General features: G+C 40.3%; 1 protein-coding gene across 9 annotated transcripts in view; it reads left to right on the forward strand.

The window, feature by feature from the left end:
• The window catches only part of PCSK5 (proprotein convertase subtilisin/kexin type 5), a 465,151-nt gene that overhangs the window by 23,300 nt on the left and 414,395 nt on the right, over nucleotides 1–27,456 (forward strand). For 8 of the 9 annotated variants that reach the window (XM_082401326.1, XM_082401328.1, XM_082401327.1 and 5 more), the window contains exon 2: nucleotides 14,549–14,653. In XM_082401326.1, the coding sequence (XP_082257452.1) occupies nucleotides 14,549–14,653 (105 nt within the window). Of the gene's footprint in view, nucleotides 1–14,548; nucleotides 14,654–27,456 lie in introns of those variants that run through there. The other variant, XM_082401330.1, reaches the window with a different exon arrangement.

The following is a 27,456-nucleotide window of genomic DNA, read 5'->3' on the forward strand; positions in this document are numbered from 1 at the left end:
GGGTATACCATTATCTTAATTACTCATAAAAAACAGTGTAAGGGAAAGCACTTTAAAGGTGGAAATATTGCTGTTACCTAGGATAAAACAAGACAAAAACATGTGGCCTGATGAGTTATTGATCCTGTTTACAAAATTGTAAAATTCTTAAAGTGGGCAATGGTGCTAAAACATGCAGATCATCCAAAACACTGGCATTAGTTTTACACGTGTTTTGGGCCAAGTGTATGCATGGAGGTGAGGGGCAACAGATCTACCTTGGTGGTGTTTTGCTTAAACTGATGTTCAGATGTTGTTGCCTGTGAGTATTCATCCACAGAAGAACTGAATGTCAGCTGGGAACTGGCATCAGATTAAATATCTGCCCCTAGATGATTGAAAGATTAGATAGTCCATTTGTGCAGAATTATGAATGTATAGCCCTTGGATATCATGGACAGATAGTATCAATAAAGCAGGACTCCAAGAGGAGACATTGATAATTTAATGCAAATAAAGCCTTGTTTTATAAATTGAGCATATCTGCTGGTATAATTATGATGATATTTGGGACTACTTTATTCATCTTCCCTGTGCTTGATGAACTCTCATTCAGATGGATGAAAATAACATTTTTCTACTAAGGCATCTGTTGAAATATCAAAACATTTTACTTGAAAAGAGGAAGAAAAACATGTTCTGATCTTTACGGCTTGAGGTATTTATTGAAAATTTAGAAATCATTATTCATCCTTTACATGGAAAGAAAAAGCTAAGAAGATACAGTCCACATAAAGTAGAATATGGCAGGACCCAATGGTTATTGGGAGACGACTTTTGATTTTTAATAGTTGCAATTATTAGTATGTATATCACCTGTGAAACTTTAGTTCTGAAACTTTACTCACTTGGTTATGGAATGAACTGATCTATCACAGATAACTACACCTCTCTTAGTACTGTGAACATTATTAATGTTTTTAATTATCTCCTAGAATTGAGTTTGCATAAAATTCTACTTGAAATCCAATTTCATTTTAAATACAGATTGGGCTCAGAGCGTTTTAAAAGGGTAAAGCCTGTAATTAAAACCCTTTCTTACTATGTAGATTGTATGGGCATATGGCGGGGTAGGTTTGTACTTCATCTTGACTGCATGGGTGGAGATGGACGGCAATGTGCTTGCGTCCTTTTTTGGATGTTTTTTTTCATCAGCCATTCATGATAGCCACTTCCTCATCTCTTGAACTTAGAGTTTGCTGAGCAGGGAAACGACTGGATTCTGATTCACGTTGGGGTGGAGCACATGAATGTGCATTTCTGCTAAGCTCCCGATGAGATGGTGCCAGTACTGCTGGTCTGATGCCTGTAATCCTGGTGCCACACTTCAAGAACTACCGACTTATATAGATTTTTACTTACTTTCAAGGCAGTTATATTAGGTGTAGAGTTAACAGCACTTTGGAGACTGAGCCATTTATGCTTTCTCATCTTTGTTTCAAAATTACCAGCCATATTTTCAGAGTTTACAGTAACTTCAAATGACTCCATCATTTAGCATAATCAGTCATAGTTTGTTGTGACTAAGGTGGTCACGTTCCTGGAAAGCAGGTCTGTACTAAAAAATGTTGCAAGACTTCATTCCTTTGATAAAAGGAAAGCTTTACATATTGTGAATGGTTCTCAGGGTTGCTGTTTGCACTGTGTAATTCCAAATGTTGAAGTGGTTGCTGTGGATTTAGGGAAGCTCCTTAATCAAATAAAGCCAATTTGATAATATATTTTAATCCAAACAGCTTTTTAAACTTTTTGCTTTTCCATTTGCATCACCTTTCCAACTAACTCACTTTGATGACCGGGCTTTCCCCTATGGACATTTTTTTGGGATCAGGTTTATTTGAGGTATTATTTGCATACAGTAGCATTCCCTGTATATTTCTGTAGGTTTGGATGGATGCATATAGTCATGTAAACACCTCCATAATAAAGATACAGAGCAATTCTGTCACCTCAGAAAAACTCCCTAGTGCTCCTTTGTAATCAGCCTCTTGCTTCACCCCCAATTCTTGGCAACTCCTAATGTATTTTCTGGTCTACTTGCCTCTTCCAGAATGTCATATTAGTGGAATATGCATTTATATATAACATTTTGAACCTGGTTTCTTTCCCTTGTTACAATGCATTTGAGATTCATCCCTAATTAATCAATCAATAATGTGTTCCTTTTAATTGATGAGTGGTATTCCATTGTATGGATTCACCGGGTTGTTTATTCATTCACCAGTTGTAGGCCAGTGGGTTGTTTCCAGTTTTTGGTGATTATGACTAAAGCCACTATAAACATTCATGTGCAAGTTTTTGTATGAACACAAGTTCTTATTTTTCTTGGAGAAAATATTTAGGAGTGGGATTTCTGGGTCATATAGTAAATGAATGTTTAATTTTGTAAGAAACTGCCAAACTGTTTTCCAGGTATTCCCAACAACACTGTATGACCTTCCATTTACCTACATCCTCACCATCACTTGGTGTTGCTGTTTTTTTGGTTTTTTAAAATTTGATCTATTCTAATAGTTGTGTATCTGTAATATTTTTACTACAAATGACCAATAGCTGCCTACAGTGGCAGCTCCTCAGGAGCTATAAAAGTAGGACCCAGGGCTTCCCTGGTGGCGCAGTGGTTGAGAATCTGCCTGCCAATGCAGGGGACACGGGTTCGAGCCCTGGTCTGGGAAGATCCCACATGCTGCGGAGCAACTAGGCCCGTGAGCCACAACTACTGAGCCTGCGCGTCTGGAGCCTGTGCTCCGCAACAAGAGAGGCCGCGATAGTGAGAGGCCCGCGCACCGCGATGAAGAGTGGCCCCCGCTTGCCGCAACTAGAGAAAGCCCTAGCACAGAAACGAAGACCCAACATAGTAATCAATCAATCAATAAATCTTTAAAAAAAAAAAAAAAAAAAAAGTAGGACCCAACCTCACATCTGCCTAGATGGAGAAATTCTCACCTGGCTGGATACCTCACTCACCTGTCATCTGCCATTGGCTACAGGTGCTGTTGCTTATCCCCTGCTCTGGGCCCTGTTTGTAAGTTCACCACCCTGCAAGTGTTAACCCTGCCAGTCCCCAGGAAGGACCAAGATAGGGACAAAGGAACAAGGCATCTCTGAACAGCCATTAGAAAAGACACGGAGCTTCTCCATCTAATAAGTTTTTTAACTGAGAGTGACAAGGCCATCAACTGTCTTGAGCACACATAGTTTCTATCACATGTTCTTTTTTTTTTTTTTTTTAACATCCTTATTGGAGTATAATTGCTTTACAATGGCGTGTTAGTTTCTGCTTTATAACAAAGTGAATCAGCTATACATATACATACATCCCCATATCCCCTCCCTCTTGCGTCTCCCTCCCACCCTCCCTATCCCACCCCTCTAGGTGGTCACAAAGCACCGATCTGATCTCCCTGGGCTATGCGGCTGCTTCCCACTAGCTATCTATTTTACATTTGGTAGCTATCACGTGTTCTTAAACGTGTCATTTAAAATTCTGTAGAGCTCAGAATAGCCTCTGTTTACCAGTATGATAAAATATTGGAAATTACTAATCTGGTTATACTAAATACATTTTTCTAAAAAATTTTTTGGGGGAGAGATGGCTTTTGAAATAATTAAGGGGATGAATAAAAGAACAAAACATACCAGTTACATGAGTGCTAAAATGAAATTAATTAGATATTTTCTCATTTAAACATACTTTAATTAATTAGATAGGAATAATTGAATGGAGATTGCAGAATTCAGAGTAAATTGTTCTATTTCTGCAGAATGAGATGGATGGATTAGAATAGTGGTTGTTCACCTGTAGAATCACTTAGAATGCTTTTTAAAAGAAAATACTCATGCCCTGGCTTTTAACTCAGATCCTTATGTCAGAATCTCTGGGGTGGACATGGGGGGAAACGAACACTTAGTATTTTTTTTTTAGCCTCCATATTATTCTAATGTTTAGCAAGGGTTGAGAATCATTGAATCTAAAGAGAAAATTTACTGTTCCTAGGGTAATTCTAGAAATGTTGCCACCTATCAAAATAGGTACTATTTTGTGTTTGTTTCCATATAGTACATGGAAATGCTTTCAAGTTGCAAAAGTGATCAATAATGAAAAGAATAATACAGATCTAAATATAGGCTGTGTGTGCTCTTTCTCGCTCAGCCTTTCTTAGACTCTTACTTCGTGTGTGTGTGTGTGTGTGTGTGTGTGTGTGTGTGTGTGTGTGTGTCTTATTAGCAGGTGGAATAGTTTAAATATTAAACAATAATTTCTTTCAGTTTCTCCAGAAATTACTTACAGATGAGTTTTTAAAAGCTCTTGGAAAGAATAACTGACTATAAATAGCAGTAATAAATGTTTTTATCTGAGGAATATAGTACACGGATTATATTACATTAAGGATAAAATTATTCATTTTGAATGCAAATGGATCAAAGAAAATAAAAGCCTAATGCCATTTACAGTTCATTCTTAAATAACTGTTCCAAACATGTTATACGTTGAATGTTAAACCCCATCCTTATCTATAATAGACTAATATGAAAAATTATTTCAGTTCTCTTGGGAGAAATATTCTGATTCAATAGGGAAAATGTAAATTTCAAACTTGCAGTTGACACAGTGGGGTTGTCAGAGTCAAGTCAGAATGTTATCTGCATCTTAGCAGGGTCTTTGTCTTGTTCACTCTGTCTCCAGTGTCTTTGGATCAGTGCTTGACATAGAGTATGCTCTCAGTAAATAAGTGAATGTCTTGGCAGGCTGTAAATGTATAGCGTAGGATATAGAAAATGACATTCAATATTCAACAGAAATGTAAATTTCTATCATTTACATTTAAGAAATTAAACTATAGACTGGAGGAGAACCAAATTAAAAAGGGCATCTGAGGATTTTTCAGTTGGCCAAGTTCATTCAGCTAAAAATATTTCAATTCTAAGCTACTTCTAATAGAAATACATTGCCCAGGGAGGTCATGGGATCATGACTCCATCCTGGCTCCACCATACCTAGAGTTGAGCTGTGTTATGTTCTGGGTTCCAAGTTTTCTGGGAAGGCGTTATGGATGTTGGCACGTCTAGGGGAAGCAACCTTGCGAAGGCTTGTCACATGAGAAAAAAATGGAAAAGCTTGGATGTTCAGCCAAGAACAGGGAAGACCCAGTAGGGACGTGTTGGCTGTCTGGCATGCAGAAGCGGGATGACCCTATTGGGTTGGCCTCACGAGCTAGAACCAGGAAGGAGGAGTGGACTTAGACTAATTATCTGGAAGAACTTCCTAACAAATGGACTGTCCCAGAAAATGCAGTGCTCTATGTTTAAAGGTTGAAGAATGGATTCCTGCATTCAGTGAGGAAAGGCAGATCAAAATCCTGTTAAGGTCTTCTCCAACTCTGATATTCTCTGATTTGCTTCAAGGGAAACTTCCTGTCCTGTGTGAATAGCGGGGTAGACTGTAGGTTTCTCACTTGAACTTGGGAAAATCTGGTGCTCACTCTGTTTTTTCTGTCTTACATTTTCTTGGTGAAATTGCTGTATCCGTTTCTTGCTTGCTTGGGATTTGTAGGCAGGATGTTTTTGATCACCTGCTTTTAAGATGAACTATTGGGACCTAGATTCTGCTATACTCTGCCGATCAGGTAGCTTTAGAATAAAATAATGAGGCCTCATCTTGGTGAGGGCAAAGGAGTGGGATGGGGTGGGGATATTTGAGTGTGCATACTGAATTAAATGTGGTGATAGAAAACCCTTTGAATAAATTTTAAATAAAAAACAAAGTGCTATGACTAGAAAAAGCTTAGATTTTGGAAATCAGACTCAGACATTTCCTCACTTGGGCATGTTACTTAGCCTCTCCCAGGTTTGGACTGTTTCCTTCTCCATAAAATTAGAATAATTCTCCTTCCTTTGCAGGGTTGTTGGAGAGATTGGAGATAATGTAGGAAAGCATCAGTAAGTGGTACCTATTGTTATTAGTAGTATTAATTATACGTTGGCTTTGAATAAACAAGCCGCTTACTGGTTCTCTTTTGCTGGGCCAGTTGCTTTATCTTGCTTTTCAGTTTGTTTTGAGGATTAAGCAAGAGAATGCTAACAAAGTGCTGAGCAGAGTACTGGGCTGATACTAATCACTATTATTATACTGGTATAGCTACTTAGAAATTGATAACTGAATACCCAGAGAGTCCTGAAAATTATGAAGAATAAACAGGCTCCAAATACAAATAGTCTAGTTTCGTTTCCTTTGCTTCTCATGGATGTCTACTGACATACCAGTTCTACCTAGTATTAGTTTCCTCTTGCTGCCGTATGTAACAAATGATCACAAACTTAATGGTTTAAAACAACACAAAATTATTATCTTTCAGTTCTGGGGCCAGAAGTCCTAACCTAAAATGAAGGTGTCATCAGAGTTGCGTTCCTTCCAGAAATCCTAGAGGAGCCTCATCTCCTTGCCTTTTCCAGCTTCCAGAAGCCACCAGAATTCCTTGGCTTGTGACCCCGTCCTCCATCTTCAGAGCCAGCAACATAGCATCTTCAAATCTCTGTCTCTCTCTTTTCCTTCTTTTTCTTTCTCCCTCTCCTTCTCCCCATCTCTGATCTCTGTTTCCGTCTCTCTCTGTGCTTCTGCCATCACATCTCTCTGACTTTGCTCTTATAAGGACTCTTGTGATCTCGTCGGGCCCACCCAGATAATCCAGGATAATCTCTCCATGTCAAAACCCTTAATTTAATCACAGCTGCAAAGTCCGTTTTGCCATATAGGGTGGCATAGTTACAGGTTCCGAGGATAAGGATATGAACATTTTTAGGGGGCCGTTATTCAGCGGTCACATTCCTGCATATCTGAGAAAGTTGCTCTAAAATCATAGAGATTATACATCTTTCCTTGAGCATCCTGATGAAAAAAAAAATGTAGTTCTTTTGCTCTGAATTCATGTATTCTAATGTCATTCTCTGAAGAGCTGAGTGATTGACTTGAAACTAAAGTCTAAGGAAGACATTTTTCATGTCATTTGTGGTGTTTCATGGAGTAACATCCAGGATGCTTGGTGCCAGGTATTGTACTTGTTAAGCTTAGAATGCCCCTTGAACTTCAAGGTGAAGGTGTACCTTAAAGATAATTTCTCACCTAAAGAAGACACTAATGTAAGTTCCTTGGGGTCAGTGGTAGAACAGGAAACAGAGACCAAGTTCCTTGCCCCCCACAGAGGACAAGAATGGGCTCTTTCTCACTCTCAAAGATGCTTGTCAACACTTTCTCTTTTGGATCTGCTCAAAGAAGATAGAAATATCCCTAGAAAACATCCCCTCTGTGTACAACTCTTAGGAGCACAGTCTTCTGTGTAATTGCTTTAAATTCATCCTTAGAAACCTTTTATTTTAAACATCTTTTGGAGTAGTTGAGAACATATGCTCTGGAGTTAGGCTGCCCAGAATCAACCTGAGCTTGGCCCTTTGCTGTGTGGCCCTAGGCAAGTTCTTAAACTTTGTGAGCTTCTGCTTACGTGCATATAAAATGGAAATCGTGATACCTACTTCATATGGTTGTGAGGACACAGTGCAATGATGCTGGGCACTTAGTTTGTACTTCATAAATATTAGCAATTCAACAGATTTCTGTAGTTAGTTGCCTTCTAATTTAATATTTAATAAATTCAACAGCCTTGTTATAAATATCACCTTTTTTTTTTTTTAAATATTTATTTATTTATTTATGGCTGTGTTGGGTCTTCGTTTCTGTGCGAGGGCTTTCTTCTAGTTGTGGCAAGCGGGGGCCACTCTTCATCGCGGTGCGCAGGCCTCTCACTATCGCGGCCTCTCTTGTTGCGGAGCACAGGCTCCAGACGCGCAGGCTCAGTAATTGTGGCTCACGGGCCCAGTTGCTCCGCGGCATGTGGGATCTTCCCAGACCAGGGCTCGAACCCGTGTCCCCTGCATTGGCAGGCAGATTCTCAACCACTGCGCCACCAGGGAAGCCCTAAATATCACTTTTGTTCAGTGATTCCAATAGGTCATTGACTATGATGAAATAAGAGAGGGAAATACAAAGGCAGACTTTGGTGATTAGGTGGTTGTTGGTAGTAAATTATTAATTTTCAGATATGTTTACATGTAATAATGTCATTCATTCATTCAACCTTTATTAAGTATAAAGTGTATGTTATATGTTAATGTTGTATCACAGAAAGGGTTAAAAAGAGATTTGCAAGAAGCCTTCCCTAAAGTTTAGAGACATGCTCACTGCTGCTTTGATTTCCTGAAGATCAGGGACCGTTCATTCATTCATTCATTCATTCTAACATTTATTGGGTATGCCTGGCACTGTTAATAGGAGCTAAGTCTAATTCAGCAGTGAATAAAACAAAAATTCCTGACCTATGGAGCTAACATTCTAGTAGGGGAAGACCAGCAATAAATGGGACAAATAAAGAGAATATATAATATGTTAAGTGGTGATAAATGTGAAGGGGAAAAATAAATCAGGGAAGGGTCAGTGGGGTATGCTGGAGACAGCAATTTAAAATTGGGTGGTCAATTCGGTGGAAATCTTCCCTGAGAAGAGAGCATTTGAGCAAACACCTGAAAGCAGAGAGGATGTGAGTTACGGAGATTTCTAGAAGGGCATTCTGGGCAGAGGAAAAGCAGGCGCAAAGGCCCTAAAGTTGGAGTATTCTTGGTGACTTTGGGGAAAGCAATCATGGCCACCTTCTCTTTGATTCTCCTTTGAATGTTATAGAGTCTGAAATACAGAAGGCAAATAATTACAATGGTTTTAATATTCTCAGGGAAGTACAAATGAGGCATCACAGTCAAATTTTAATGAAGGGAAATCAGTATATCCAGGTGGTGCTTCTGTAGCTTTCTGTCTGAATGGAATTTAGCAAGCAGGAGTTTCAAACTTTAACTCCTGGATGTTGGAGATTGATCGGCAAGAACAATTGTCTTGGTGACTTGGTTCCTCCCCACCTCACCTGAGAGGGTGGGAGGAGATCTGAGCTGAAGAACCCCAGGTCACTGGGTTCTTGCGTTTCCCAATCTCTGAATCATTCTACAGATGGGAAAGAGAACCAGAGATCAGTAGAGGAGATATAACTTTTGAACTCACCATTATTGTGGTATAATTTATATACTCCCCATCGCAGCCACTTTTGTGTAAGATTGGATGAGTGTTGACAAATGTACATACCCTGGGTTGTGCTGATAAATACTAAACAAGTGACTGATCAGGGAAAAAAGAAGCCCTAATTTGTAGCCTTTGCCAATTTTTCCTGATGTGTTAAAAACTTCCATCATTGTTGATGTCAAGTCATCAATGTGATGTCCCTGCAGAGGGTGTTGGGAAAAGATGCAGTTGGATCTTCTGGCAAGCCTGCAATGAGCTGGTTCCAACATGCTGGAGCACTTACCACTGATGGAATTACCACCACAGTCATGATATAGAACATTTCCCAAACTCAAAAGTTTCTCCAGGCTTTCCCCAAGGTTATCACTGATCTGTTTGCTGTCATGATAGAGTAACTGTCCTAGAACTTCCTACCAATGGAATCATACAGTGTATCCTCTTTGTGTCAGCATGCTGTTTTGACCTTCATCCATGAAGCTGCATGCATCAGAGTTTTGTTCCTTTTTATTGCTGGGCATTCCATTCTATAAATATACCACAATTGATTTATCCATTCACTTGTTGATAGACATTTGCATTATTTCCAGTTTGGGGCTATTATTAAGAAAGCTGCTATAAGCATTTGTGTATGAGTTTTCTTTGGAAATCGGTTTTCATTTCTCTTGGGTAAATACTGTAAATGAAATGGCTGGGTCATGAGGAGGATGTATGTTTCATAAGAAATTACCAAATGATTTTCCAAAGATGTTGAACCATTTTCTACTCCCGCTAGCAATGTATGAGAGTTCCAATGCTCCGTAATCTCATTAAAAATGGGTATTGTCTACCTTTTAAATTTTAGCCATTTTGGTATGTGTATAGTGCTATTATGATTTTAGTTTGCATTTGAGCATCTTTTTACATGCTTATTGGCCATTTGTATATCTTTTGTGAAATGTCTGTTCAAACTTTTGCCCATTAAAAACATTTTATTTGTAGGCTGGTAGTAAATAACTTTTCGAAAAGGAGTACAGAATTTGGGGAAATCTGTAAGTTGGACAAGGCAGGAGGGAAAACAAGGCAAACAAGCAGCCTGAGAGAGGTGACAGGTTCATTGAGGTGGCCACAGTGCTTTATTCAATGAGTTAGATAAAGCATGTAGACTAGTTCCTGGCACAGAATAAATGTAGATATTATTATTATTAACTTTAAAATTATATTATTAAATAATATTAAATATTACTATTTATTTTAACAGCAAAGGGAAGCCACTCAAGGATTTGAAGCAGGCGTATGAACTATGACAGTCAAATGTACATTTTATAACCTTATCCTGGCTACTGTATAGAAAGTCTTAAGAGAGGAGGTTGGTGTGAATTGCTGTGAGACGCCAAGAAGCCAGTGTAGTCATCTAACAGGATGTTAGAGCAGACACAGTGGGTCATCCGTAGCCTGTGGCTCAGTGGTGCCTGTAGCCCATGACTCAAGAGGTACCTACCTTTGAGGATCTCTAAGTTGTGCAAGATTGTATATATATAAAGCTACTTTTTCAGAAATTCTCATCTGTCCAGTTTGGAATATTCAGGGGAGCCAACTACTGAATCCACTGCTTGGTCTGCTTTGGAAGGCATTCAGTATTGACTATTAAATAGCTTGGAGTATCAATCAGGAGGGCCAAGTTTTCAGAAAAGGCCCCCAAAACCACACCACAGAATGGGCCTCCACCAGAGCTGCTGCTTCTGCCTCAGTGAGGAAGCTGAGGAAGGAGGAAACTACCCTATGATGCCCCTGTAGTTCTTCTAAAATCTCTTACCAACTGACTGACAAAATAGGATGTGCAAATGAATGACCAGAAAGCTAGCAACCAGGTACTAAGACCTTTAGCCACAGCCACCACTAAACACATAAATGCCTCCAAGAGCATGCTTCACGATGCCACGGTCTGCCTTTGATTGGTAGAACCTTAATCACATTCAGAACCCTGGCTGCATAGAATTTAGCTCTGCAGTATAGGAAGGCTCACTAGAAGGATGTCGGAATGTGTCTCGTGAGCCCATCGACGGGATGCACCATGAAACTTAACTAAATTCACCCCGATGCTAGGCATTCAACAAAGGTTTACATTTTACCACCTCACAATACCAGCTGTGTACATTTGGGCACTACCAGAGCCTCAATAGCCTCCTTTATCAAATTGGAGGTAATAATATTTGTCTTCAAAAGCTCTTGGGGAGATGAAGTTAAATATAATAACATGCGGAAGAGCAGCAAGTTGCTTGGCATGTGGCAGGCATTCTGTAATTGAGGCATCAGCCAATCAGTGAACACCATTCCATAACCCTATAGAGGAAACAGAATCCCTGAAAGATGGAGATTATAAATAGAGTGTACTGCTCAAGAGATTTAATGGCCCAAATAGAAGTGGCCCTTGTATCAGTCCCATGGAATTGGGGGAGCGTATTTGCCCCTGGAAAAGTAGGCGGGATTTGTGTGTGTGCTATTTCACATGTTCATTTGTATTATTTTTTTCATTTTTGGTTAGTTTAATTTAAAAAAATAATGCAGCCACATAAATAATGAAAAGAAAATCCCTCTTTTCCAGTGTGTCAAGTTTCTTTCCTGAAATATCCTGTGCATATAAGCACACATGTCATCTAGAGTCTTCCTTTTTTCTCCTACAAAAATTGGGTCATATTATATGCTTCTTTTGCACCTGTATTTATTTATTTCTTTATTTATCCACTACCTTGGAGACAATCCATTTCAGTTCACATAGAACCAATCACCTATTGATGGCAGCTAGGTGTTTGCATTCTTTTGCTTTTACAAAATTTGCTCTAATTAACATCCATCCTTTTACGTAAATGACTATACCTATAGAATAATTTTAAGAAGTGGAAAGGCTAGGTCAAAGGTTAAGTACTGTGTATAATTTTATTGATATTGCCACATGGCTCTCCAAACACTTGTACCATGGTACGCTCTTTACTGATCCTGTATGAGCTGCATTTGTGCCTACATCCTTGCCAACAGTGTATCATCAACCCTTTAGATTTTTGCCAGTGAAATAAGGGAAGTGAAATAAGGGAGGTGATACCAGGGCAGATTAAGAGGAATCCTGCCAAGAGACAGAGGTGAGGGATTAATTAGAGGATAAGAGGTGAGGGAAGGTAGGATTTAAATATAAGTTTAGAAGGGAAACTCATAACCTTCTGCCACTTACTATGTGATGGGCAGTGACTTGACTAGGCAGGGTACCTGCTATTACATTCAGTCCTTATAACCACACTAACCCATAAACACTATTATCCCCCATTAGACTCTGACATCCATTCTCTGTCCACTGTACCTCCTGTGTCCTTATTCCACAGTTGAGGAAACCAAAGCCCAAAGAGGTTAAGCGATGTATCCAAAATCCCAGAGCAAGTTAAGTCAGGACAAGGGTTCCACTTTCCAGCTCCATGTACACTGCATTAGGCCAGCATTCTGGTGTGTACCATTGAAGCCACAAAGAATCTGAATATTTCTTCAGGGTGTATTTCATCCACAGTTTGAGTTTAATAGTTGAGTTGAATTCAGTCATTTCCTATAGTTGAAGAGGTTCCATAATAGTTGAGTGGACATGATCTTAAATGTACTGACATTTTTCACGTTGATAAAAAGTTCTTCCTCAGAGATTCTCTGTTCCTTTCCACAAAAACTACTGTATTTACTCAAGGAGCATTCTTGACAGAAACTACATGAGGTGAAAGCTCTAAGCTTCTTGGGATTTTAAGATTTCTGATAGAGGATTATGCAGCCCCTCCTGAATTCTACCCCTACTCCTCTGGAATTTTAAAGTTGGCCTGTAAAACCCTCCTTGAAACACCCTTGGAGACTGGGACTGGCACCTGTGCCCTCTTCCTCATCGTTTTCTACTGCTTCAGAGTCCAGAATCATTGAGATTAGAGGTTTCAGCTAGGATTTCCTCATTTCCTACTTGTTTTCAGAGTCGAGGATCTCTTCTGTGTACATCTGGGCAGTTCCACTTGAATCAGAAATGGGAGACTTCAGACATTCAAATTTAATGAAGATAAGAAACATTCAATTAGAGCATGAAGTCCCAGTGAGGAGATGACTCTTAAGTGGCACAGAAATTTGGTTGATCATCCTTATTGGAAGGGTGGGACGATGATTGAGAATGTGATGGAAAGATGGGAATAAAAAGTAAACCTTTTATCTGAAAAAATTAAGCTGGGGCAATGACTTTTTTTTCTTTTTTTTTGTTAATTAAGAAGGCCTAACTTTTGAATTGCCCTAATTGGAAAGTATCCTGATGGTGGTCATTCTTTTAGGGTAGAGCAATGGTGTTCTGGAGGAATAGCCCTGAATATATTTGCCCAAAGCGAGTAAAGTGTCAGTGGTAAAGAATGGAATTTGAGAGCTGTAGTGATCTGAGAAATGAACTGGCTTGAAGTCCGACTTTATAGATAATGAAACTGAGACATAGTAAGTATATGCGATTTAGCTAAGAAGACACTTCTGGTGACCATCAGCCAAAACTAGAACCAAGCTCTCCTGCCTTAGCTCATTGTATGGTTTAATTTCCATTATGTGATCCACATTTCACAATCTGCTGAAAGAATATGATTGTTTGGAATGGTGTTAGTTTGTTTTCTTAGAATGGACAGGGATTTATTTTTACAGCTATCCTAAACAGACCTGTTTTTAACTAAAGAAAGGGGTACATAAATGAGAAAACTAATTTGTTAAAGAAATGGTTAAGATAAAGTCGATTGAACTATTTTCACACAGGAAGCTTAGCTGATAGGTAGGACATGTGATCTTTGTTTTGTTTTAGAAATTGCCATTCATTCCACTTTTAGTTTTGCAACACATGAATAAGAGCTATGTATTTATACTGTCTACTGAAGCCAGGAAACAAACTAAGTAGTGTTTTCTTTGCGGATGATCAATTGCTTAGGACTTGTTTCAAATTAATGATATAAATAATCTAACAAGGTCTTTCATTGTACATTTCTCAGAGCAAACAAAATGCGATGTGTTTTTATAACCAGATAGCTATTTGATTTTTTTTTCTCTTTCATACTTTTGGATATAGATTGATATAGAATTACTTAAAATGCTGCATATAAATTAAACATTAAAAGGGAGATATGGAGAGCCCAAGGTGCCCCATTATAATCTTTAGTTCCACGGTCACCGCCTCAAGGACACTCCATTTCATATCACATGTCCTTCTTTTGAAAAGTGATCACCAAGGTTCAAGTAACATTTAAGCATGGCCAGCAACTGCATAATTTATGGACCTTTTCTTTTTTTTGCTTTTGTGTTCTTATTTTAATGAAAAACCAGGAAAACAGAAGACTTTTCATACGTTAACTCTCTTACATTCTTTCCCTCCTGCCTTTGCAGATCGGGGCCCTGAAGGATTACTACCACTTCTATCACAGCAGGACGATTAAAAGGTCAGTTCTCTCAAGCAGAGGAACGCACAGTTTCATTTCAATGGAACCAAAGGTAAGAAGAACCAGTTGGGTGGGGACCAAGAGGCAGAGCTTCTGCATTTTTCATTGGTAACATCACACTAGGAACTGGTGACCAGCATGAAAGCTTAAATTTCAAGAGCTGTCATAGTATCCTTTGGTCCAATATCTTTGCTTCCTCTTGAGACCAAAAATAGGCAATGGCTTGATTTTTTATCGAAGTGCCCTTATCATCCCAGTTGTAGAACAGCCCAGGGGTATCAGAAGTAGGAGTTGTCATGGAGAAATGAGAAGGAGTGTATGTGGGGACAGATAGGGATGGATTCAGAAGTATTGAAGTCTTAAGAAGACCATACCATCTGCCTATTTGCATACAGATCTGAGGTTCTATCTGAGCTCTGTAGAGGGGTCTCTTCCAGAACCCTTAGGCCTCAGGTCACCACGAATCCTTGCAGTTTCAGTGCGCATTAATAGAGCCATGCCACTGGTGGCCCAGGGACTAGACCATGTCTGAGACAGGAGGGATTCTGAGCACAGAAGGAACAGAAGCTGGCTGTGCTCCTCTTGGAAGCTCAACAGGGATCTTTCTTACACATTGTCTTGACCCCAATCCTTTTGGGTTGTACAGAAAGCATACTTCTAGGAGAACCTAGCAGAAGATATGTCATGTCTAGATTCTCCCAATCCATTTTGGTGAGGCAGGGCAGCTTTGAAATGGGAGATAGGAAGCTGGAGGGTGTTGGGGACAAACAGACTAATAACTGGCAACTAAAACTCTGAGGATGAGTTAACCCTCTGTCCTTATTACGCTGGAGGAAGGGATCGACTCTGACAGAGAACTGCTTGGCCTCCCAGATGTGACGAGTAAAGAGGGAGAGAGGGCAGCAGTACCAGCCTGCCCTGGTTCCTCTGTGGATTCACTGTTTGTTATTTACTGATCAGGAAGGGTTGTCTTTTCCTCATTATGGTTTGGGTTTATCATATGAGCTCATTTTCAAATAAATTGGTCAACAAGCCTCTACCAGTGAGCATGGCAATCTCTCCTAGAGATTCCTCGAAAATGATATTCCTTATTAAAGCAAAAAGGTCCCTATTTGAATTAATATGCAAATCAGATTGGCCATTTGGAGTCCTGTCCTCGGTTATGTGCCACAGTTCTCCTTGTTTAATTTTTGTCTGGAATATTATCACACAGTGTTCATGACTGTGAAATTGTATCTTGGTGGTTAGAAAAAGCACATTTGTTGTAGGGCCCAATTTTCTGTGGATTATAGGAACATCCCCTGATACTTAACACTCCGGCAGCCTGTGGATTATATATATATTGTCCCTTTATCTCTATTCAGAATTAAATGTTACTGGAAAAGCAATCTGTTAAGATGTTCTTGAATTAGCGAAGTTTTCGAAGCAAAGTCACTTTTTTCATCTGTTACCTTTTTCCAAGCTTTCTTGAACTTTGGTCATTTAAATGATTTTAATTTCAGACCTCACGTGCATAGTCCATGTGAATTTGAAAAACCGAGTACTAAATGGTTTGGGAGGTAAGAACAGAATTGAATACAGAACTATTTCAAGACTTAACGTTCTCTTGGTTGAGAACGGAAGCTTGGTCTTCCATTCTTCTTATCTCAGTGCATCAAATAGCTCATGCAGGACCCAGTGGAGACCTCAGATGCTGGGACACGTAGTGCCTGGCATGTTTGTCCTTCCCCACCCAGCCCAGAGGAACAGAGCCAGTTCAGGCCAGCCCCAGGGTACATGCTTAGTTCCTCTTCCTCCTCTGTATAAAGAATACCCTAGGATAGGACTGCACCTTGCTCCTCACTCCTCATTCTGGTGCCACCTGCACCTCATTGCCGCCCAGCTGTTTATACAGAAGGGCCACCGTTCTACCAACTTTGCAGATTGGGGATTGCCTGCAGTTTCTTTCAGATATTTCTTAAAGTCCGATCATTCCTTCCATTGGCCATTTCTTGAGCGTCTAATATATGCCAGGCCCTGTGTTAGGCTCTGGGGATTTGCGGATAGGGTGGTGCCCTCAGGGAGCTCTCTGCAGCCTCCCACAGTAGCTTTCGGGGAAACACAAGACGTTACAATGCTTCTCAGTGTTGGGGATGGAAGAGCAAAGGAGATGGGGGTCTACTACATTCCTCCTCCTTCTCCAGCTCCCTCCTCGAAAAGCTCAGGCCCACTTAGGTTAAGTTTCCTTTTTAATTTAGAAAAAAAAAGCAACAAACGTTATTTACAGAGAAGTTGCAAAAACGTTATGAGGAGTTCCTATATTCACTTCCCAGATTCCCCAAATGTTAACGTTTACATTTTACATCTCGTCAAACTTACTTGGTCATTTTCTCTCTCTTCTCTCTATACACATGCACACATAGCTATGTATATAAGTTTCTTTTTGAAAATTTGGCTGCGAATTGCAGATATGATGCCCCTTTAACTCTAAATACTTCACTGTGTATTTACCAAAACCAAGGACGTTCTGTTATATAACTGGGAGTACAATGGTTAACATTTTGGTAAAATCTGGATATTAACATTGATTCAATATTATAATCTAATCTACAGATTTTATTCAGATATTGCCAGTTGTCTCTTTTCTGGGCCAGGATCACATCAGTTGTCATATTTCCCAAATCCCCTTGGTATACTCTGTCATACTTTCATTTTCTTCCCTCCCCTCCCCTCCCCCTTCCCCTTCCCTCCCCTCCCCCTTCCCCTTCCCTTTCCCCTTCCCCTTCCCCTTCCTCTTTCCTTTCCTTTTCTTTCATGATCTAGAATTTTTTTGCAGAGTACTGGCCACTTATTTTGTAGAATCTCTCAAGTTGCATTTGTCTGTTTCTTCATGATTAGCTGCAGGTTTGGCGAGAACACCAGAGAAGTGCTGTGTCCTTCCCAGTGTGTCAGATCGGGAGGCACATGACATTGACATGTTTCATTGCTGATGATTTGACTTTGGTCACTTGATGAAACCTGGTGTCTGCCAGTTTCTTTATTTTAAAATACGATTTTCCCCCACCTAATTAATAAGCGTTTTGTGGAGAAAGACTTTGAGACTATGTACATTTCTACAGGCTGACTTTTTATTTTTCCCTTCCAGCAGATCTCATGGGGAGTATAAAGTATCCACACAACTTGCTTCCTTAGGCAGGTCTCCTTTTCTTTAATCTTGGGGGTGTGTGTGTGGTGGGTGATTTGTGTGCCAGAGTGGAGGCACATTTGTGATTAGGGGGATGGGACCATGTGAAATGGCTTGGTGGAAAACATTGGTGATGCGTGAAGTTATTTTTGTTCCTCATCTTCTCCAGAAAGGGAAAACACACATGGGTGAATTGCAGGGAATACACACACTCAACAGATCCTGGCTTTTACTTGCTGGAGTAAATTGCATGGCTCCTTCTTCCCCCTGCTATTGTTTTTACTTAGAGGGTTCTAAAGAAGGAAATGCAAAAAGTAGCAACATTGTAAGAACAACCCTCCTGGTGCTAAGAAAATGCTGTGGTCAGTTGGGGCACATGAGCCTGGAGAACAAGAATAGACTGGATTCCCATATGTTAACAGTATGTTATGATTAGCTTTTAAATGACAGGAATCCGCAGACTTCTAAGACAGCATCACGACACAATAATAACACAGTTTGGCAAAAAGTGTTGGTACAATATTACAGCAGTTAGAAGGGTGAGTCTTACAATGTTCTTGACTCACCAACTTCTCTCCAAGAGACCTAGGTTAAATTTGAGAAACAGCAGTCTTGAATTAAGGTTTTCAGAAGCTTCTCATTAATCTGCTTAGAAATCTTTGCCATCCCTGTGGCATTTTGGTCAAAAGGGCGGTATCTACAGGAGCTCTTTGGAATAAAAGTTCTTTACAGCTCTTTAACTGCCCATGCAGACATGGGCGGGGGTGGAAGAGATACTTTTCTTTCGTTCTTCTTACCCAGAACAGAAAAATCAGAAGCCTACATTTTCCATTAGAGTAGGCTTTCAAAAATAAAGAACATAAACTGTCCTTCAGTTAGCGCCTATGTCCTATTCATGTGTAGTTTGATATACGAGCCCAACTTCTACCCTTGCCCATGAGGTTTTATCTTGAAGATTCTGGCCTTTTAATCTCTTATCTTTTCCAGTCCTTTTTTCTGTCTTCAAATATATTTAAAGATCAATTTTTATCTAAATCTAGGATAGAATTACCTTCTGCTCTGGGCTCAGGGATGAGCAACTCTCCTGCCATGTTTTTTCCTAAAGTTCAACTTATCAACCCGCCTCATCACGTGGATGTGTATGGCTGTGTATCTCAAATATGGAAAAACTATTGATATAGTATTATTTATTGCAGAATCATAGGCTCCTTAGAATTAGACTTCTCTCCTTCCTATCCAATGCTAACATACCCTCTGTCATATTCCTAAAAGGATTATTTTCAGATCTGTTAAACATGCCCAATGACAGAGAGCTCAGTACTGGACAAGGCAAACATTTCTATAATTAAAGGGATTTAACATGCTGAGCTAAAATTTGCTTGTCTGTAACTTCTATCCATTGATTGGATCTACTTCTACCTTCCAGACTTACACATAACAGCTCTTTAAATATTTGGAGCCCCTCTCTTAGTCTCCTGGAGCAGCAATTGTCCCTCTGTCAGTGTGGCCCAGAATTAAGTTCAAGGCTTTAGCTCACAGAGAGACTGCTCATTTGTTACATTTATATGTAAGCCATTTCCTCTAAAGAGAATTTTAGAGCAGGGCACGCAACCACTGTACAGTGACAGCTAAAGGGCTGTAGGAAAAGGACAGGAAGGTGGAAATGAAGTAATTAGAGGTAATTAGCAAGATCAGATAGAATCAAACCTGTGAAACAAGAAAGGGAAGTTCAAGTTCCTGACTAATCCCTGTTGGTACCTATTGTGTCTAGAATTTGATTTTCAGGTGACTGGAGTTTCTCTTTTTGCCTCAAGGGTGAAGACGATGTGATGGAGTAAAGTAAGGGTGCAGGAGTACTTCACTGTACGTAATGGTCATGTTCCCGAAAAGCTGTACAAATCTACTTCTTATCAGTCAAACCTCATTTCCCCAGGGATTCACCTTATAATTTCAGAATCAGTTGATCTTCACTGAGGATTGATATGTCATTTTTCTGTGGAGACAACCGGCACATTAGTTAACTCTTTTTTTTTTTTTAACTCTGAGACAAACCATTTGTAAGTTGTTTGCATGCAGCTGATCCGCCAGGGGATCTTTGGAGGTAAAGATCAGTTATTCCGCTAGAAACAGATGCTCAGGAGTGTCCGCCTGGCTCCCATGCGCGAATCGCAGCCGTGCCTTTCCACTGACAAGATGCCTGGTGTCCCGGTGCGGCTTCAAAATTCATTCCACCCCGAGTACAAGTGCTTCCTGTTCTGGCCGCTGCTTCACTTCCTCTCACCCCACCTGCCCTCATTCCAGCTGGTGCTCCCGTGGACTGTTTTCTCTGGCAGTTCAATTTTCTGCTCTTTGGTTTTAACTGTGGTAATAACTTCATGGTTTGACTTTCTTCTGTGAAGTGCAGTTTTATAACAACATTCCTGGGCTTGTGCTCGGCGGCCATGTGCGCAGATCCCGTGTGTGTTGAGGTGGAATGAGAGGGGCTGCGTTCTCTGGGGCAGGAACCCGAGGCTGTGTGTTCTTAGCCTGTGTCATAACCGTGATTGTTACACATTTGCTTCTCAGCATCTCACCAGTGAATGAAAGCAGTTACCAGACAGCTTGAGAATGCCCTGAATTCTTCTGGAAGCAGCGTGGGCTTGGGTGTGATGATGAGCGGAGAGGACGTGGATGCGGTGGTCAAGGGGCATGTTGGGGGGCTGTCTTGTTCCGGGTGACTCTCTTTAACTACCTTTCACCAGTTATGAAGTGCAACCGCTATGGCAGATTCCTGTCTTTGCCTTTTGATAGCATTCCTGTGCCTTTGAAAACCCCACTAGAACGTGTAGACTCCTGGGAGAAGCGTTTCAGCCATAAGTTTGCAACCTGTGATACAGGTATAATGGCAGGATGGCTAGGAGTGTAGGAGAGACAGAAGGAGTATGTGGGTACAGATGCCACTGAGTTCTCCGTCTTCCCTTCTTTTCTGTCTTGTTTTCAGGTCTCCCAGATGTCTGGATGATCAGAAACCGGAGAGTCAGATTGTACACTGCTGGGTTACCTGATGGGAAAGTTTGGGTCATAACCCCAATTTTTTTAGCTACTTAGGAAAAGTGGCCAAATCTGTATTAGAGAGCACTTCGCAGCATTTCATTTTGAAAGGTTATAAACGCACACGCTCACAGTGGAGTGCAGATAAGAAGAATGAGTAAGATGGGCCAGACAGAAAATCCCTGGGCATAGGATAGAGTGTAGAGCCCTTGCTGTGTGTAAGGGAGCAGCTGCAGCCCTGGGGCATCATGTTTGCAAGCTGGCTCGTGGTTGCCAGTTGAGAAGAACTGGCAAGTCTGCACTTTTACAGGACATTTCCCAATTTTAAATGTTGGCCAATAATTCAGAAGTTTGAACATATTCGTGTGGGCCAAGGAAAATGTATCCGAGGGCCGTCCCAGTTTGTGACCCCCTGAGATGGGCTGCATCGGGAAAAAGCGGGGCAGGCATGAAAGGTAGGTGTTAGCACCTTCATAACTTGGCCTCGGTCTTGCCCTCACCTGAACACTGGTTTCAATCTGTCAGTCACGCTCTGCTGAGTGGCTCTAGTATGATTTTTCTCTGTGCCTTAGTCTCCAAACTGAAATGCAAAGATCTTTTAGGTATAAATAATTGGCTCAGAGCACTCACGTTCTGAAGCAGAGGCTGCTGCCGGTGAGGACGGGGGGTTGGGGGAGCTCATTCTAGCTCCTCTTGTGCTTTTCCCCAGTTTTCCACTGACAACAGTCTCAACAGGAAATGAAGCCTGGAGGAAATAGGATAAGTCAAAGAAAAGAACAAATAGCAAATAAAGTGATGACCATGTAAAAATAGAAAGAGGAATTAGATAGGGCGGGGGAAGGGTAGATTATGGATTTTGCCACTTTAGCCACGTGAAGGAAAGGTACAAATGTAAAATCTTTATTATTTTCTTAGTTTATGTAGTATTTCTAAGGTGTCAGATGCTAAAGCAGCCGGTGCTAGATCTAGAAAATGTAGGGTAATGACAACATTCTGAATTTCTAGTTAGGTCTGGTCTTAGTTCAGGTTGCTTATGACAGAATATCATAGACTAGGTGGCTTATAAACAACAGAAATGTATTTCTTCTAGTCCTAGAGGCTGCGAAGTCCAAGATCAAGGTGCTGGCAGATTCGGTGTCTGGTGAGAGCCCACTTCCTGGTTCATAGACAGTCGTCTTCTCACTGTAATCTCACCTGGCAGAAGAGGCAAGGGAGCTCTCTGGGGTCTCTTTTATAATGGCACTAATCCCATTTATAGGTGACCATTAGGTCACTCCATCCTTGTGACCTAATCACCTCCCAAAGGCCCCACCGCTAAATGCCACCACATTGAGTATTAGGTTTCAACATGTGAATTTTGTGGGAACACAAATTTCAGTCTGTAACAGGTCTTAAGAAGGGAACTTTAGAGCCACAGGTTCTGTTGAACTCTTGGGCAAGTTAGGATATAATAAATAAGTAATCCTAGGGAATAAGCGAAAACAGTAAAAACAAACAAAAGCCAGCAACAACAACAAAACCCAAAGCCATTTTAATTGTTTGGCTTTGAAGAGAAATCATACTGATTTACATATTTACTTTAATGAATGCAAGAGTAAATAAGAGATCCAATTAAAACATCACCATTGAAAAGGCATGATTTGTTAAAAAGTGCTTGTGAATTTTGTTTCTGTGCTCAGTTCTACCAAATGTCAATCAATTCTTACAACATAAAAAGAGGCAATATGGTACAACAGAAAGAACCTTTGGGTCTTTGTTGATGCTCGGATCTCTGTGAGGTGAGCGCTTAACTCCTCTGTCCATCGATTTTCTCTCCTCATCATTGTTCATGCACATACTCAGGGAAGTACATGGTATAATACGGTATAATGATTTGTACATAAGAAAGGATCAAAAGCATAGGTTAAATTCTTATAACAAAATAGTAAGTTCACCATTAAAATGATGTTATAAATCTATACATACTGATAAGGAAAGATCTCCAAAATAATATGTAAAGTAACAAAAAGCAGTAATAAAAAGAACATATAAAGTGCGTTCCTATTTATGTTTTACATTTAAAAACAAACAAACAAAAAGACCTGTGTGTATTTTTGTGTAGTTATATGCAGCATAGGTTTGAAAGGAAACACAAACACATAAAAATAACTCTTAATAGTTACCTTTCCACATTGTATGACTTTTAACAAACTGTTTATACTGAAACTGCTTTTGTTGATATCAACAATGATATTTGATATTTCAAATCTGGTGAGTTCATCTCTGTTCTCATCTGACTCTATCTTTCACTGAATATAGTGGTTGATCATTTGCTCCTTCCTGAAAAATGACTCTTTCAGTTTCCTGAGACCATATCTCCCAGTTTTCTCCTTGCCTCTCCTGCACCTTCTGTCTCTGGATGGTACTCCTCCACCTCACCTATAAATTTTGGAGAGCCCAGGGCTCCCCTTTATGCTGGTGTCCTTGCTTCTAATTTATATCTTCTTCTCTCACCTACCTGACATCTCCAGTTAGATGTCTAGTAAGCATCTAAGCCATAATATGATCTATATGATGCTTTTAATTTCTATCCATCACCATGGTGCTCAAACCTTTTCCTTCCCAGTAAATGGTACCATAATTTATCTAGTTGCCCAAGCCAAAAATAAAGCAATCTATTCTTGATTCTCTCCCTTTTCCTCATTTCCCCTCATGGAACCATTAAGAGATCCTGCTGGCTCCCCTGCTAAAATTTATCTTAAAGCTGTGAACCTGTGGGCTTTCCTCTCCTGCACTGCCACCAGCCTGGTTAATCCCACCATTGTCTTTGACTTGGACTACAGCAGTTGCCTCTACTTCCACTCTTGTTCTTCTGTAGTCATTCTCCACAGCAAGTAAGCTTCTTAAGACATACAAAGATCAGGTCTTTCAAAGACTTTCCATGGACTTTGGAATAAAATCCAATTTTTTCTTAATGATCTTTAAGGACCATCATGATCTGGCCCCTTCTTACCTCCCTGAGCTAGGCTTTGAAATGCCTCCTTTTGCTTATCACTCTCAGCCACATTGACCTCTTTCTATAAACATCAAACTCTTTCCCTTTGCCTGGAACGTATTTCCTTTGGTCTTTGCATGATGGATATCTTCTCACCCTTCACATATCAAAGCAAATGTCACCTCCTTTGAAGGACCTTCGACAGTCATCCTTGCTAAAGAACACCCTTAATCTCATCTACCCAGCTTCTGTCTAGCTTTAACATGTTAATTTCCTCTTTGATAATGTATCTGAATCCAAAACCATATTGTTTCTTTATTTGATTGCTATTGGATTTTCCCTTCTGGGATAAAACTCAGTAGGGGCGGGGGCCCCATCTTATTAACTGTGGTATTCCCTCAATCTGGAATAATATCTGGTACATAAAGACCATCAATAGAAGAATAAATGAATAAATAAATATTTAAAATTAATTTGTACAGGAAAATAAATGATAGAGGAAGTAATAAATCTAGGGGCTGAATTTCTCTTAATTCCCTTAGAACTCAAATCATTTTATGATGACATACACAGTACTATCTCATTTTAGTGCAGACGTGAGGGCAGCCAGTTGGAGAAACTGTTTCATAAAATAAAAGAGGTATTGCCTGGACTTGGGACATTTGGATTCTGGTCTCAGCTCTGCTACCAGCTCAACCTGCTATTAGCAGGTCACTCCTCACTGGGCTTATTTCACTTATAAAATCATGGAGCAGGTGAGCTATTTTCTGACATTCATTCCGATCCATTAATTACCATCTTGAACCAGTGTCACTTGTGATTTTACTGTTGGTCCACATTGCCCATCAGATGTGCCCTTTTCATATTCCCTGTTCTAATGTCTTTCCAAACTTCCTCCTTCTCTCTTTCTCCCCAATACTTAGAATATTTCTTAGCACTTCAGCTTTTCCCCTGGACTCTGTTCTACCTGAAAGAGTGAATTTTGTAATTAGACTTGAGAATAACCTGGTTTGTCTTGAGACAGATATAGACTTTACCTATTCAGCAATGCACATGATAAATGAGGAACAAGTAACATTGCTTCTTTGTTTTCAGAGTACACGTCTCTCACTGATACAAGAGTATGATAACGAGAATGGTAATTATTATTACTGATGCTCATGAATTCCAGAAGGCAGTTCTGAACAGCAAAACATACTTAATACAAGTTCTTCTAAGGAATTTAATACTTTATGTGGTTTTTGGAGAAATGGAATACCTTCTAAAATGACAACAACACTAGAACAAATTTTTAAAAGCTTACCATGGAAATTAGAAACTAGAAATATATTGGGAGGGTGGTGGGTAGGAAGTAGGAAATAGAAGCAGCCAAGAATCAAGGGTGGACACAATTCATGAAAATTGTTGGTGGAACATAGATTCTTCTTTAATCCACTGGCAAAGCTAAGTGAGTGTTTTCAGGTTTGAGTTTTCAAGCTTAGACTGTGATTCCCCCCTGACCCACACCACCACCAAAAAAAACGGCAAAAGGTAAACAGAGTGAGCAGGTGAGGAACAGGACTGTGTCTTAGGGCAAATTTGCTAGGCCCCAGCTCAAGGTCAGCCTTTGCTGTAGACAGAATGTTCCAATAATGTCCCTCAAGATATGGACAAGCTTTTCAGACTTACTCTTTGCACCAGCAGGAAGCCCTTTTCAAATTCATCTATGCACGGAGAGAAAATGACAAAGATGGAGACTACTTGGAGGATTGGGAAAGAAATGGGGTCATTCCTCAATACCAGGAAAACTGAAGTCTCCCAGGAATGATGTAGCGTTAGAGGGCTCTCTGGATTCAACCATTCATTCATTTGCTTTCTCCAAGGATAACTTTGAGAGCTAATTGTGTACAAGATACTGGTAGACCCCAGAGCTTTTTCCCAGTGGAGCTTACCACCTAGTAAGCCTAAAGTCCAGGCCTGAAGCCAGAAAACCCAGTTCTCAGCATCAGTTTCTATCCCCAAATGCAATTCTAACATCACTGGAAAGCTGAGACTTTTGAAGGCATCAATTAATACAGTTTTAATAGCTTTTCACTAACACATCTCAAGTTTTTATTTATATTTAGGGCTGCCAGATAAAAGAATATACTTTTTTTTTTTTTAAAGTTGTGATTTTATTTATTTATTTATTTATGGCTGTGTTGGGTCTTCGTTTCTGTGTGAGGGCTTTCTCTAGTTGCGGCAAGTGGGGGCCACTCTTCATCGCGGTGCGCAGGCCTCTCACTATTGTGGCCTCTCTTGTTGCGGAGCACAGGCTCCAGACGCGCAGGCTCAGCAGTTGTGGCTCACGGGCCCAGTCGCTCCGTGGCATGTGGGATCTTCCCAGACCAGGGCTCAAACCCGTGTCCCCTGCATTGGCAGGCAGATTCTCAACCACTGCGCCACCAGGGAAGCCCCAAGAATATACTTTTAATAAGAGCTTGTCCCAAATATTGTACGGGCCATACTTTTATTAAAATAATTTGTTTTTCACCTGAAATGCAAATTTAACTGAGTGTCCTGTGTTATTATTTGGTATGTCTGACAATCCTGACTTATACGGAAATCATTTTGAGATTACAGTTAGGAAAAACACACTGATACCGAGACTTAGTACATGTAAATGCCGTAAGGCACAGCTAAGGGTAAAGACTAACCAAAACTCCGGTCTCCCATGACCACAGTAAATCAGGAGATTTCCCATGTTCCCTATGTCATGAAGTGTTTCTAGAAAACATTATCACTATATAAGAACCTGCTTGGAGTAACCACTATTTATTTTACCGTACATGTATGATGGGACATTAAGATTGGTTCTTCAGCTTATAGTGATATCTGTAACCCAGCCAGTAAAGTCCCCCAGCCCCCACCATGATGATTACTTCTGTGCTGTTTGGTAGAAAGACAATCTCTTTCAGCCCCTAGTAAAACATTTCATAAACTGTTCTTCTTGATTCCAAGAGACAAAGCCAATTTTCTCTGAGGCTGAGCTCTGTATACCTGACCCTTAAACCTCTGTAACAGAGGATGTGTGTGTGTGTGTGTGTGTGTGTGGTGGGGTAGAGGTCGCTGTAGCTAACCTGAGACCTGCCACAACAAGGGCATTGAAATGAAAGCATCTATTTATCAGACTTCTGATCAGCTCTCAGCTTTCAGATTGTATGATTATAGGAAAAGCAACACAGTGTGCAGATTTGTAGATTTTGGAGATTTTAAAGCAGTGTCATTGTAAGAGTGCCCCGTCACAGGAGAAAGTTCCAACTCCATAGACATAAGTTCTAACCAGCAGTTGTTATTAACTGATAGGAACCGGGTCAGAAGTCCAGCCTGGCACAGAACCTGAGACTGCTGAATTACCCCAAGAGGGCAAAGACTCCCGTGTGGCCCTAAACGAAGATAACACGATGAATCACTAGTACAGAGGGCTGACCTTTTCCAATTCCATGATTCTCCAACTCCAACCTTGGGGGCATTGGAATAACATCATTGGGAATAAAATTTAGAGCGTTTCCCCCTTTTGCACCAGTTCCAGCGTCCTGTGTATGAGTTAATACAATGGTAGGGAATTAGGAAGCCATTCTGTAAGGGTCAGTTTTCTCTTATCATCAGTGGTAAATAAAGCCTATGTTCAGCCTTGTGTGTCTAATTCAAGTTTATAGTTGAGCAAACC

Source organism: Balaenoptera borealis (assembly GCF_965194805.1).
Source record: "Balaenoptera borealis genome assembly, chromosome: 8".
Classification (NCBI taxonomy): domain Eukaryota; kingdom Metazoa; phylum Chordata; class Mammalia; order Artiodactyla; family Balaenopteridae; genus Balaenoptera; species Balaenoptera borealis.